Genomic DNA, 15,141 nt, shown 5'->3' with positions numbered 1-15,141 from the left:
TCTGTGGGGGGTGGGGGGGAGGGAAGTGAGATTGGGGGAAAAATTGTAAAACTCAAAATAAAATCTTTAAAGAAAAAATAAGAAAGAAATTCATAGCTTTAGATACATTGATACACAAAATATGAGTAATAAAACAGAAGCTCAAATTTCAACTTGTTTGTATTAATGAAATTTTGTAGGATAGGATTTATGACTGGAAAGCTACTCTGGAAGTGTTTCCTTTAATCCAAAAGGAAGACAATAGAAGTACAAACTGTTCAGCTCTGTATAAATGTAGTTGGAAGATATACTTATTTCAAGAAATCCATGAACTAGAAGAGAAAATAATAATGTAAGATAATGGCTGATTTACCAAGAGAAAGAAAAACAAAAGCAATATTTTGATGGGTATATACTACAGACCACCTAGGCAGAAGAAAGAAACAAAGTTATCAGGATACAGATCACAAATTTCTTCTATTTCATCCTTGAGTGAAGAACTAGGAGCAATGAGTGAAATAGCAGAGATGGGGACTCAGGCTCAGCTCAAAAGTAGAATTGATTTCTTGAGGCATTTTCTCCTCACTGGGGCTTTTTAGGTAGATGCTGAATGAAAAATTTTGGGGGATACTGTGAAGAGCATATCTGTTCAGGAATGGGATGAACTAGATGGTCTCTGAGAACTATTAAAACTGAGATTCTCTGTAAAGAATGATGGCATTTGCTAATATGGCACTAAACAAACCAAAACAGCAACTTCAGGTATAATTTAAGGTAAGAATCACTGAAAATCACTGTGAGCTTCTAGTTATATATTCATTAAGTGATGATAATTCCTTTATCTCTAAAGCAATCCAAAGGACTAAAGCAAGATAAAAATGGTAATGAATTAAGATTTATAAAACTGCAGTGTCAGTGACCCATTTTTGATGGAATATTTTAAGTCAAATCCAAGTGAAATAAAATAAGTACTTTTAAAAGAATTTAAATGTGCATGTAGAAAATCAAAATTAAACACAGGCATAACCCTGTCTAGAAAGGTATTCACAAGATGTCCTGACCTCTGAGTGGTACCAACAACCGTATCAATGGTACAACAAAATCACCTAAATAAGTCTCTGAAAGTTTCTGGTCTCAAGTCAAGACTCCTGAGTTGGATTTCCAGATATGACACTTACTGGTTGTGTGGTTATAAGCAAATTACTTAACCTCACAGCTAGGTAGTAGAGGGATTGAGTTCTTCTGATAGATCCTTGAGACTGGAATCAGGGAGACCTGAGCTCAAATCTCACCTCAGAAGTTCACTAGCTGTATAACCCTGAACAGATCACAATCTCCAGTGCCTCAGCAATCCTCATAATGAGGATAATAATACCCACCTCCCAGGGCTGTTGTGAGAATAAATGAGATGATATTTGCAACATACTTAGAACAACATCTGACACAGAGAAGGCCTTAATTAGCCCTTCCTTCTTTCCTTACTTTCCTTACTTCCTGAATCTCAATTTTCTCATCACCAAAGTGATTTGCACCACCAACAACATGGGATTACTGCAAGAATCAGTAAAATAAAATGTGATAACATGGGTAAAAATCTTTTAAAAACTATTATTAATGTTAGCTATTATTACCAGGAATAATAATGTTGGGACTATTTCTTTTGAAGTATAATACTAATTTTAAACTATTATACTTTTAAAAATTCAATATTTTTTAAAACGTGAAAAAAAATATTCTATCCCAGAGTCCTGGCATTTAGATCTTCTTCACTGTGAAAGGATTTATTTTTATGATGAAACTTTCTCAGCTATAAAGTTAAACAGAAACAATTGGCAGCTTGCTTAGATAAAGCCTTATTTTCCTCAGTGTCTCAGATGCTTAAGCCAACTTGTTTGAATTATTCCTTTATTGATTAGGAAAGTATTAGCACTACGATTTGGCATGCAAATAACCAAATGGAGCACTTAATCTGCATTCAATTAACCATAAAGGATACACAGCAATTTAATGAGGGCAGAGCAACTCCATTATACACTTCAGTAGTTTATACAATTAAGCAATATTCACTTAGGATTGAGCTATACGTTTACTGGGAATGGTCCTATTTCACTGATTTCACCAAGCTTAGAGAAGATTAAGTAGTGATGAAGAAGCTCCCCACCTTTTCAGTTTAGATCCCTGGTTTACTTTATAACTAACAACCAATTTCACTTACTTGACCACTCTCTTTGTTCTTCAACCATCCATACATTTCACCAGTCTATCTCCCCCATCTATATCTACTTCAAAAGTCTTCATTTCATAATGGGCATAACACTATTATTTAATGTAGGGAATCCTTCAACTTTACTCTTTTCCTTCTAATCCAAGAAAGAGGAAGAGATTGGGGATACAAACACACAGCTACTTCAGACAAATCAGTTGGTCCAGTAGCATTTAATCATGTATTTGCCAGATATTGGATTAAAAACTGGGGATATATAGGAAGGGGCAGGGAAAAGACAGTCAAGTTCATAATAACTTATGTCTGTAAAGGGAAAAGGTGGTTTAGGAAAGTTTAGGAATTAAATTCAATTCAACCAATATTTATTAATATTGCAGATGATTAGGAACTAGGTGTAATGAAGACAAAGCTGACCTTGGGAGTTGGGGAAAATCAGAATTCAAGTCCTGCATAATTGCTATATATGATTCTGATTGCTATTTTTTAAATCATATTCAATTCTTCATTTGGGATTTTCACGACAAAGATACAAGAGTAGTTTGCCATTTCCTTCTCCAGTTCATTTTACAGATGAGGAAATTGAGGCACACAGGGTTAAGTGACTTTCCTAGGGTCACACAGCTAGTAGGTGTGGGAGACTACTAGGCTTAAACTTAGCAAGGTGAATCTTACTGACTCCCAGTTTGCAACTCTATTCACTGAGTGACCTATTTGCCCCTTCAGATTATGAGCAAGTCACTTAATCTCTGAGTGCCCCCTGAACTTTCTAGAATTATTAGTTGCATAGTGGGTGCTGATCAGCATTGGTAGAGGGAGTTTTCTCAAGTAGAGTTCCCCTAAAACAATGAAATAAAGGTCCTGATTTAATATGAATACACCCACACTGAAATTGTTCTCACCATTGAGAAATATACATTTTATCTTGGAGGATGAGGAAGCCTGGAGTGGCATGGTGATCCTTAGAATAAGTATTGGACAAATAAGGAGATGATCATGGGATAATATAACTTGGAGCATTATAAGAAGTGATTCAGCCCTATTGCTCAGTCAACCTTTTCTGCAAGGGAGAGAATCACAAATATTAGGCATAGAATTGCCTTTTCCTTTAGCAACTGCCTTGGGTTTGACAAAAGATCCTGGTCCTAGTCAGTCCTCGCTTTAAGTGTCCAAGCTAGCTACTCTAAGTCCATCATAAACTGACATATTTCAGTACCTATCTTTCCAGTCTTCTAATATTTATTCAACCCAAATATTCTGTCATCCAATGATACTGGCCTCCATGCAAATCCTTAACAAGACTCTCCCTTCATTTTGTGACTCTATAATCTTCACTTATGCCCTCTTTTCCTGGAACTTTCTTCCTCCCCCTCCACAAATCTACCTCCTAACTTTCCCATAGCTTATTATAAGTCCAAGATCAAATACCACTTTCTATACGAAGCCTTTTCCAGTATACCTCAGTACCTTCTCTCTGAGATTACCTCCTACTTAACTAGCATATGATACTTATCTTTAAGTTATTTGTATAGATTTAGGTATTGCAGTTCATCTCCTTTTGGAGCTTCTTGAGAGCGGGGATGATTTGAGGTCATTTTTAAAAAAAACAGTACTCAGAATGTTTAACACAGGTGCTTCAAGAATTCTCATTGACTGACTGGCCAATGTCACAGAGATAATTAATTGATCTCGGGTTTGGGGTCAGATCCTCTAGCTCTTAAACTGCCTTTGAACATTTGAGATGTTCCTTTCAAATTTGGGCTATATCCTATGCTAGTGTCAAGTCCTTTTATGACTGAAATGTCTAATTTATCCTTTTCTAATTTATAACTTTTTTGTGAATATCTGGTTGCATGTTTATGCCTCCATTAAACTATGAATTCTTAGAGAATGGAAATCATCTTTCACCTTTCACCTGCACTTAGTACAGTGAATGGTACCTAGTTGCTTAATTAATGTTTAATTGATTGACTTCTAGTTAACTTTATGATGAGTCTCTGTCACAGTTGGCCTGTTCATTTTTAAATTACTAAAGTTATTTCAAGGGATGGTCTTAGTATGAATTTCTAGTAAACATTAACAGCCAGTAAACCAGTTACTGTATCTAACTTGCATCCTTTTACTCATGTTATTATTGTTGGTGAATCAATGAAGCTTATTAAGGTGTGTCTTCTCCTACCCATCTACTCACAAACTACTTCTCTTTAAGAACTATAGTTTTTTTTCACTAGAGCTTTTACTGTGTAGAGCCTTTCTTTGGATGAATTTAAAACTTGTCATTTATTTACCTAGCCAATAAAGCAGGGAGGCAGATGGGATATATAATGCAGATATTAGTTAACAGAAAACAAAACAGACATAGAGAAGATAATTAAATTCAGGTTTTCATTTCCCTAATCCATTAGTTTCATCGTGAAATTAGGATTTTTTTAAAGTACTTCAATTGACAGCACAGGGTATTATGGAAATTCTTTTATTTTTGCAAAGGCTGTATAGTATTATTTTATTTTTGAGGAGGGTGTTAGCGCAGGGCAGGATAAGAGCTGTAAGAGCATTTTTTAAAATGACTTTACTGACACATCTCTTTTGTAAATGCAATGACATGAAATAAACAGGTATAAGAACCTAGCAGAGTGAAGCAATAAAGAAACTCCAATAAGGAATTTGAAGCTTCTAGAAATCCTAAGCAGCCCACTAATTTGTAGCTGGGGATATTGGTTGACTCTTTCTAAGTCAAGATCAAGCTCAAAAGGAAAATACAGCATTTAGATGGGTCTACAAGTACCCAAGACACCTTATTAGTGAGTTATACAGCAGATTCCATACATTAAGTGATTTATTGCTTTTGTTTCTCCCCTTTCATAATTCATAGTAGAATGCCAACAAAGTTTTAAAGTTAGCAGAATGATATCTCACATTAAACTAACAAGGCATTGGAGGTAAAGCAAGAATTTTCTGGGTATTTATAGTTTCCTGATAACTCCTACCTGTACAATTACAGAAGACTAAATACAAAGGCAACCTTTCATCTTTTGGTTAGTATGTAACTGGTGCAATTTCTGGTGCTTGTACATCTATTGAGATATCTACTGTACTCTGCAGATAGAATTAGAATCCAGAAGGGACGTAGTGCTACATACCTCAAATGGAAATTTCCCCAAAGGAAATGATTTTATACTAGGAAAAGAAAGGGAAAATAAGACCGGAGGATATAATGCCTTCTTCCTTTTTCTTTCCTCATAGAGGTCACTGATACCTGTCATTTTCCTAAGTTACAGGACATTTCTGTTTTGTGTCGATATAGAAATATTTAAATAATGTCTTTATCCCTGAGGATCATCAGTGGGACCTTGAAGTAGGAAAAAAAAGGAAGATAGAAGAGTAAAAGAAACAGAGGAAAGTAAAGGGAAATAGAGAGAAAAAGAAGGAAGAAGAGATAAAAGAAATGAAAAGAGCCCCCTCACATTCATTACCTATACTTGAGTCATAGGTTGCATAGATCTCCTCTAGGAAATGTTAGGGTAATTCCTACATACATAATAGCCAGTGTACTACTTATTAATTTTGTTATACCACAAAAGGAAAATAATATTATTTCTAGGAAGGAGTTATAGAAAAAGTACACAAGAAAAGAATACTTTAGGATGAAGAGGATGTGAATAGAGTGGGAATTCCTTTGGTGTGTGGAATATTCAAACATGAGAAAGCAAACATCAAAATTGTGAAGACATTAGGCTGAGGTGGATGATACAGAATTGTTCCTTTCTCCTCCTCTCTCACTGCAAATCCTCCTCTATTTTAATCAAAACCTATCTTTATCCTGTTTTCTAGTTCTCTCACTAGCACCAAATCTTGGCTCCCCCATACCCCAAAACAATAACAATATAATTTTATCATAATATTTGTTTTTGTGAGAATCAAATGAGATAATAGTTGTAAAGAGCTTAGTAGTACCTAAGTAGGTGTTATATAAATGCTAATTCCTACCCCCCTTCATTTCTAACACAACAATAACAACTTCAGTCTTGAAGGCAAGCAACAATTTCCCTTCCTTTGACATTTTCATTGAAATAGTTACCCAGATAAAATATTCTAAATAATTTTTCATATGAATTGATAAACTAAATCACAAAGACTAAGCTTGATCAAACATCATAATTCAAAGTATAATAATCTGAGGAAACAGCCCTATCTAGTTTTGCAAAATGAGGCAGAAAATATATTTTCAGTACCAATGGGACAGAACAAATGACCTGGACTGGCTCTGGTCCATTCTAATACAATGCATCATGTGTCTTCAGAACATTAATTCACTGAGACAATGGCTACTGGGAAATAATTTTTTCCATATATTGCCTTAGCACTATTGTGTTCAAAACAACTAGAAGAGAATTTCCCAATCAGTTACTAATGTCAAAGAGAAGGTATGAGTTGAAAATAGAAGTACCCAAGGGTAAATTGGGGAAAAGAGATGCTAATCCCAGCTCCTCAATTAACTTTGCACTTATTAGGTATTTAATAAAATATCTGTTTCATTCAGCTAAAGAATTCTCTTAACTACAAATTCTTTATTTGCTCAATAAAGTTGCAAGACTCCCAAGGTTCTTTCATCTCTGTAATTGATATTTCGATATTCTTAAGTGACAGTGGAAAGTGAAGTATTGCTCTCTTCTTATTCTTCTATAGCTCCCTGGTGACTCTAGCCTACCTAGGTCCTTCTACATATCCATATTTCACATTTTATGTGATAGCTCTGATCTTACAAAGCTGTTTATAAATCAAGTTTTTGTAACCCAAACATATTTTAAAGGAGTTTTACTTTTAAAGGAACTCTAAAGAATTCATTTGTAAATTATCTACTTGAAGTCATTAAGAGATGGATGTTTATTTTAGCTTTGTTTCTTATTAGCTATTTGAACTTGATCAAATCCCTTAATCTCAAATTTAATGATCTAATCTGTAACATAGGAGGGAAGTCATAATATTTCATTGCCATTCACAAGCTTATTGTTAGAGAAAGTTATTTGTAATGAGGTACAATAAAAAAGAGTACTGGTTCTAGAGTTAGAGGGCCTGGGTTCAAAACAAATCTTGCCTCTGATCTTTCTTAAAACCAGTTTCCCTATCTATAAAATTAGAGCATGGAACTGGATTGCCTTTAACTCTACATCTATGATACAAATATGAGTTATTACTATAAAATTAAAAATTGTTCTAAAATTCCAGGGGTTACTCTCTTATTTATGTTCATATAAATTTCCTTACACTTAGCACATTCTCCTGTAAAAAATAGCTCAGTATATAATTATACTTTTACATGTTTTTCATATACAAAGATGATAATCCTCTCAGAAAGGTTTTATATGCAAGTTTTTTTCCCCTCCAGGTGCAGGGATTCATTATACTGAGTCATTTATGTTCTATCCCCTGATTCATTTTATGATTAATGAGATACATTTGGAGAAGGTTTGACTGGGATCATGGAAGCAATTGGAAGCTAGGGGACTAAGGATCAGACATATGTCACAGGTCTTATTAATTTCATGTTATAATCAATAGAGCTCAAAGTCTGACAATAAGAATGATGAGCAACTCTGTGCTGTGAAGAAATTGTGCACATTCTAAATATCCTGGGGAGAAAATCAATTATCTAAGGTTTCCTAGGCTAATGACTATTCCAATAAAATCAAGACATTTCAAAGAAGAATAAGTAGAATTTGTTCTTAAAGCATAGTCTAGTGGAAAGAAGAGTGATTGTTTTAGCCAGAAGATATCAGTTTATAGTCCATCTCTGACATTTCTAGCTGTGTGACCATCAGCAAATCACTTTACGTCCCTGAATCTCCATTTTCAAATCTATAAAATGGGAATAGTAATTGTACTTACATGGACTCCCCAAGTTTGTAAGGGAAGTCCCTTTTAAAAACTTTAAAGTGCTCTAAATGTGAATTATTATCATTATCCCAGCATAAGTTATAACTTTTAAAAATGGCATTAATTAAAAGATATACTTTTGTTAGCCTGAAAAAATAAGAATACATCATAAATTACCTGGTAATGAACTCTCTGGGTACTGGAAGGAGCTGACTGCAAGTCCTAGTGGGAAAAATGAAAAAAATATTCATGGCTTGAAAAGTATTTCAAGTAAATTAGCCATAAGAAGATATTACCTACTCCAACCTGAAAACAACTAAACCAAATACAAGGGTAAATTAAAATAAACAAAAAACAAACAATAGAAGCAAAAACAAAAAAACTCCAAGCTCTGAAAAAGCTCACTTCATTTCAAATCAGTGGGGAAAGTTCAACTTAAACTACTTAAAAGTTCAGATCAAAGAACATCTTTAAAGAGTTGTATTTAATTAGTTTCAAATGCATATATAACTCAAACTAATGGCTAGGGATCCTCCCCAACCAGCTTTAATTAAAGATAAGGATCATCTAATTAACACATTCATTGCTGCTTTGTTAATGATGCTAATAGAGTACCTTAAAATAATGAATTATTAGAAAGGCTTTCCTATCCTTATCCAGAAAAAAAATAATTTGCTTAGGAAGCAAATTGCTCTGTCATGGTTAGCAAAAAAGTTAGCTTCTGCCATTCATTGTCTAAAGAAACACAAATTCCAAATCCATGGAGTGATAATAAATGAGGATTTACTGAGCTGCTGAAAACTTGACCCACTTTAAAAAAAGTTTTTATAACTGAAATAGTTATATTTGTCACATTCTGAAACTCTGGGGATAATTAGACTTGTGTTTCTATTCAGAAATGTCAGCAATTCTTCAGACCTTTGTCCTCATATTTCCTTCTTAGAGGACTTTTTTTTGTTTGTTTGCTTCCTGTGACCAATGAAATTTACTGTCTTCAAAAGCAATATATTCTCTATTTGGAACAGTTCTTTTTTTCCATTTTTCCCACCTTCAAATTCTTATCTGTACTCTTTTTGGATAGGATTGCCTCCTTCATTAGACAACCATCTAATGCCATACTTTTTGCAAAAAAAGGTTGCCCATTTTCCCAAACCTCTCTACTTGCTACACCAGAAAACTGGGTTCTTATTATATCCCTAAATAGTGTTGATTTCTGTACCTTTTCAGAACTGGTAAAGGAAGTAATAAAAGTTATAATACTTATAATAAAAAATGTCCTTTGATTTCAAAAATGTTCACAAAAAACAGTTTAATGGTGGCATGACTTACACATTATGTTTGTTTTAGTGAGGGTATGTTATGCAAAGACATCTTTCTCACTTGCCTTTTCTAGAACCATTTCACCCATGGCCTGATCTGAATACTGCGGGAGTCTCTTGGACTTTGTATGGTTTCATCTCCCATATTACCAAAGTACCATGGCAGTACTACAGTATCCCTACTACAGTGTGGGATAAAGCAACAATATGCCATTTCTAGAGACAGAATGGCAACACAATTCTATCTTTCCTCACATATCAGCGAGGTACCATGACGTTTCAGCAACCCTGGGCTGTGACAACATGGTATATCCAAGCCTGACTCTCCTTGGGCTAAGCATCAGTGGGGTCTTTCCTCTTAGACCTTCAACTATATTGCCCCATCCCTATCCTCCTATCCAAAGACTTTGGTTTTCTGGAAGTTACCTGGTAAAGAACCAGCTGGATTTCTAGTCAGTATCATTATAGATGCCACAGTATCTGAATCTCTAACTTACGTTCTTGTCTAATGAAAATATTCTTGGAAAAAGCTTTCATTCTGATCCTTCTTGATCTGGTCCAAGAATTTTACCTCCAGTGGATCAATCAGGAATGCTCCAACTGTCTCTCTTAATCATAGCCCCAGTTCTGAAAACCCACAAAATAAAACCAGGTTCCTATTCCTTTGTTGCCAACTGGGGTATCCAAGTGACTTGAGCCTGTTTTGAACATTCTATTTTTTTTTTCAAAATAAATGCTTTAGACTCCATAGGGCCCAAGGCAATTATCAATTAAGAGCCACAAGGCAATACCTAGAGGCAGGGGCTGGGACAGATAGTGGCTGGACAAATTTGGACTGCCAATTCAATCCCAAGATCCAACTATGAGTTTTTAACTACAGCAACTATAATATATGCTATTGGTGGTGGAATTTCTGCAGCTCCTGGTACCAGACTTGCCCTCCAAAGGATACTCATTAAAATATTTAAAGTGTACTCATTCCAATTACAGGACCTCGAAAGAGTTCTGTATTACTATTTTTCATAGTCTCCCTAGGTCAGGAGAGGATAATTTTCTTCTTTTAAGTATAAGGCTAATAAGATCATATTCAATCCTATTTTCACTTCTTCCTCTCTAGCCTCTAGCCTACTTTTGTCCCTGGCAAAAAGCATCTGAGACACACTAATGTCCAAACTCCAACTGATATCAAATATGAGGAAAACTTAAAAATCTTGAAGTTGAGAGAAACCTTAGAGGACATCTCATTCAGTCTCTCACACACTGCAAGAATCTTTTTTGACAGATTATCAAAGGATTGAACTGCAATTTTATGACTGGGAGGCCAGTATTTCATGAGGCAGCTGCTGTCATTGTTGTATAGCTCTCATTGTTACACAGTGTTTCCCTACACAGAAGCAGAATGTGTCTCTTCCTTTAACATCTTCCCATTCATTCCAGTTTGCCTTTTGGATCAATTTAGAATCAATCTGCTTCAAATATTTGAAAATTATCATGATCCTCCAAGATCTGTTATTTCTTGTTTGATCATCCTCAATTATTTTAACTATCATAGAACAGAGTCTACTGACCCCTCTCCATGTTCATTGCCCACCTCTGGATGCTCCCAAATCTTCAATATAAGGTTCCAAATGTAGTCTAATCAATATAAAGTATACTATTTCCTCCAACGTGTGAAGCCTTATTTTTTAATTCAGGCTAATATACCCACATCTTCTGGTACAAGTTCTGTCTCTTCCCTCCTATAAATAGGCAATTTTTAAACCTAATTGCAATATTAAAAAAACTAAATTTAGAACTTAATACTTAATTATGTTATATTTAATCTTGTTGCTTTTGATTCAACACTACAAAGTATTAGGATCTTTTACATTTTTTATTCTGTCATCCCTCAAACTGTTTTTTCTTTATAAGTTTGCAACATCTACAAATTTAATTAGAAGACCTTATGTGTCTTTACATCACTCCAAAACAAAAAATTTATACATGGATTTGTGTTCCAACATAGACTTCTATTCAAGAACTGAAAAAATTTTTAAACAAATGTTTATGTCTTCTGCTCATTTTTTAAAATGAGACAGATTCACAGAAGGTCAGGCTGGGAAGGAATGTTAGAATCCTTCAATATTGTTCAGTTTCATTAACAAAAAAATATTCTTTATATCTATAATATATTTTTATCATTTACAAAAATGCTCTCTTTTTTTTGCCTTATTCTTTGTTTCAAATGTGAACAAATGTAAGAAGGAAAAAAATGTTTTCCTTACAACACAAAGTCGATGGGTAAATACTGTCACTCCTATGGACTATGGACTAGAAAAAGTTATTACTTGCCCAGAGTCAGTGAAATACTAATATATATTCACATGCTAATAGACCTAATTAAGGCAAGAATCATTAAACACTTTTTTTCAAAAGATTTGGATTACTAATTATTTTTCATTCACCTGTGAAATCAAGAAAAGTTTGGTAACTAGCACATACTTCTGCCATTGTTTATTTTACTTGTTACTCTAAATATTGTGTATGACAATTTTTCCTAAGTTGCTGAATCATAGACATGGAATTCTAAAAAAATGAGCGATTTTAATTAGAAAGCTCTTTAAGCCAGAATGTAGAGAAGAGTCTAGCAATGTATGCCTACTTTTCAGACCAGGACTAGATGTCCTTAATTTGTTATTCTATTTGTGAGAAATATAAATTTTTATAAAGGCTCCCTTATAAAACTTTTTAAAATAATCATTGTATTTTCCTTAGAGTTGGCATGGAAAGACTTGACTGTTAGTTTTAATTGTACAAATCAAATTCATGGCAATGGTAATATTAGAATATTTTTTTCTGTGATTTGGCAGTATTACCATATTGGGGATACCAAAAGTTGGACATTCTTTACTCTTTTGCAAAAGGAAAATGTGGGTTTTTTTCTTTTCTGTAAGTATGAAAATAGAAACTAAACCTCTGGGCCCTCTTTGAGATAAGCTTGGTCTGACTCCTAGGGGGATGATTAACCTAAACACCAATTTTTTTTCACTGGTTTTCAATACCCTTTGAATTTCTAATCAGTCAGGGGAAAAGGTAGGATGATTGGCTATCAAAGTCAGGGAGGCAATTTGACTCTAACCAGAGTAGAGACAAGAGCAATATCCCTGTATATCATACTCTTCCCTTTGTCTATAAAAATGCTCACTGCTTTCCTTTTCTTTAAAAAAAATAATTCCCTCCAATGTGCCACTACCTCAAGGTACCATCCCATTACTCTCTTATCAGTTTTCCTAATCAAACTTTTTGAAAGAGTAATCTCCTGAACTTTCCATCTACCCACTCATAACTCTACTGACGTAAAACTTGTACCTTTAACGCAAATGCTTTCTTAGTCACTTTATAACTGACAAATTCAAAGGTCCTTTCTATGTCTTCATTTACCTTGACTACTCTGAAGAACTGATATCACAGACTCATCCCATTCTCCCTATTCCTAATTTTTTTCTTTCTTTGACATCCAGGGCACTATAGGATCCTACCCTTTCTTCTACTCCTCTTTGTCTGATTTAATGACTTTTCTTCCTCCTCCAATTCTCTTAATGAAGTGATCAGCTTTAAACTCATTTCTCTCTCTTTTTTTCCCTATATACTCTCCTGCTCAGCAAAGCATCCACTCTTCTGGCTTTCATTATAATCCTCGTGTAGATGATTCATGAATTTGTTTGACTTATCTGTCTAGCCACAGAATAGGATTTCTAATTACTTCTTAAATTTCTTTATTTAGATGCCCACTAGCATCTCAAACTCATTATGTCCACTGAGGACAAGGACAATGAATGTCTTACTCAATTTTGTATCACCTGGTAATATCAAGCATGGGATTTTATATTTAATGAGTATTCACTAATTTTTTTTCAAAATTTCAATGAATTGATTAATATGCAGTTCTTCCCTACTTTAAAATTCTATTTCATCTTAGCATTAAAGCAATAAAACTGAGGGAAATCATGTCAACAATTTTGCTATGCATTTTGAGGCAATATTATAGACCAGTTTTTCCCCTAGCTGATCTTTCCTTAACTAAATTTGTACAGTTAGGAACTGTTTACAGATCCTATAGGCTTATCAAATGATCATTATGAATAAACAATTTTCCAAATTAACTCACCTCCTGTAGGCGGTCAATGTACATTCTGCAAGTTTCCAAATCACAGTCTCCTCGTACAACTAGAATACCCAGAGGGATAGCTGACAGTTGAGAAAAAAGAAAGAGCTAAAATCACTTATTTGACATATCTATGTAGATGTGAAAGTGCTTTTACTATTCAAAACATTTCAAAATTCAATTTTTTAAAAAAACTAAGATTTTAATTCTTCTATCCTCATCTTTTTGGTCCTTGAATAATTTTATTATATCATTTATTTTCTTGCATAATTAGTACTATATTATATAGTGCATTTTGCATTTTCACATATCTTTATACCTATGAATCATATCTGCTATCATTATGAGATTAGGTTTGAGAGACATGCATTTCACCCTCTATAAGGCATTAATTCCTCACATCTTTATGCTTGCATTTTTCATGGCTACCACCAGGGAACTCAGAATAACCTTTTTGAAAAAGCTTTCTCCAAGAATTAACTGGTCTTAGAGAATAATATACACCAGCAATAGCAACTAGAAATAATTTCCCTCAGTGATCCTCTCTTTTTCTAAAAAAAAATATTTTAGAATAAAGTTCTCACTTCTCTAAGGTCCTTCAGGTTTAGCATTTCACAATCTGCTATTGGTATGATAGGTAAAAGATCCTATTCATATACCCAAGACACCACCATCTACTGTTTTGCTTGATTTACTTGATAATTTCCTCATGATTTCCCAAAAACTAGTTATTGAAAATTGATTAATCAATCGAATTGTGTCTGTGTGTGCCTGTGTGAGTACACTATACAATGGAATGATTCCATAAAGCCAAAGGCTAGCCTTACTTATTTCACAAAATGATTTTAAAAATATTTTACTGAAAGGAAATAACCACATTGTTTTATTTTGTTTTTAGGGTTTTTTTGCAAGGTAATGGGGTTAAGTGGCTTGCCCAAGCCACACAGCTAGGTAATTATTAAATGTCTGAGGCCAGATTTGAACTCAGGTACTCCTGACTCCAGGACTGGTGCTCTATCCACTGTACCACCTAGCCACCCCATCACATTGTTTTCATAAACAATTCTTCTCATTTTTTCACTTGAAATATGATATATGAAGTGTAGAAGACCATGATTCATTCTGGCACATATTGGACTAGATGACCTCAGAAATCTTACTCTCCTAGTATTTTATGATTTTATAAGATACTAACTTCCCAGAAATTTAAATCTTTTTCTTCTCCTCTTTTCCCTGTTTTCCCACCATACAATTCAAACAAACAACAAAACTAGTTCTGAAACCTCTTTCATCACCATCAAAATTAAGAGATAGCCTATGAAGTTAGCTCAATGACCAACATGTTTTGTTCATTATATCTTCTATTGGACATCAATCCTAAACTGTAACTTTCCTTGTTTAGCTTACTAAAAGAATATATAAAAAACACAGGAGACACAAATAGAGTAATTATGTTATTACCAATTAAATTTAATATATATACTATATAATAATTTGTTAATTTTCTTCATTTATTTTCATTTGTGTCTGACTCTTTGTCACCTCAATTGGGGTTTACTTGGCAAAGATACTGAAAAGGTTTGCAATTTCCTTTTTTATTTAGA

General features: G+C 34.0%; 1 protein-coding gene across 6 annotated transcripts in view; it reads right to left on the bottom strand.

Annotated features, from left to right (window-relative positions):
* Nucleotides 1-15,141, bottom strand: part of DGKI (diacylglycerol kinase iota) — a 592,236-nt gene that overhangs the window by 118,209 nt on the left and 458,886 nt on the right. For all 6 annotated transcript variants that reach the window (XM_074193600.1, XM_074193597.1, XM_074193602.1 and 3 more), the window contains 2 exons: nt 13,541-13,620; nt 8,252-8,296 (listed from right to left, as the gene is read on the bottom strand). In XM_074193600.1, coding sequence (XP_074049701.1) covers nt 8,252-8,296; nt 13,541-13,620 — 125 coding nt within the window. The remainder of the gene's footprint in view (nt 1-8,251; nt 8,297-13,540; nt 13,621-15,141) is intronic.

The sequence above is a fragment of the Macrotis lagotis genome, chromosome 7, assembly GCF_037893015.1.
Source record: "Macrotis lagotis isolate mMagLag1 chromosome 7, bilby.v1.9.chrom.fasta, whole genome shotgun sequence".
Taxonomy (NCBI): Eukaryota; Metazoa; Chordata; class Mammalia; order Peramelemorphia; family Peramelidae; genus Macrotis; species Macrotis lagotis.
Note: the sequence above shows the minus strand (reverse complement) of the source record. Positions and strands in the feature narration are given on the sequence as shown.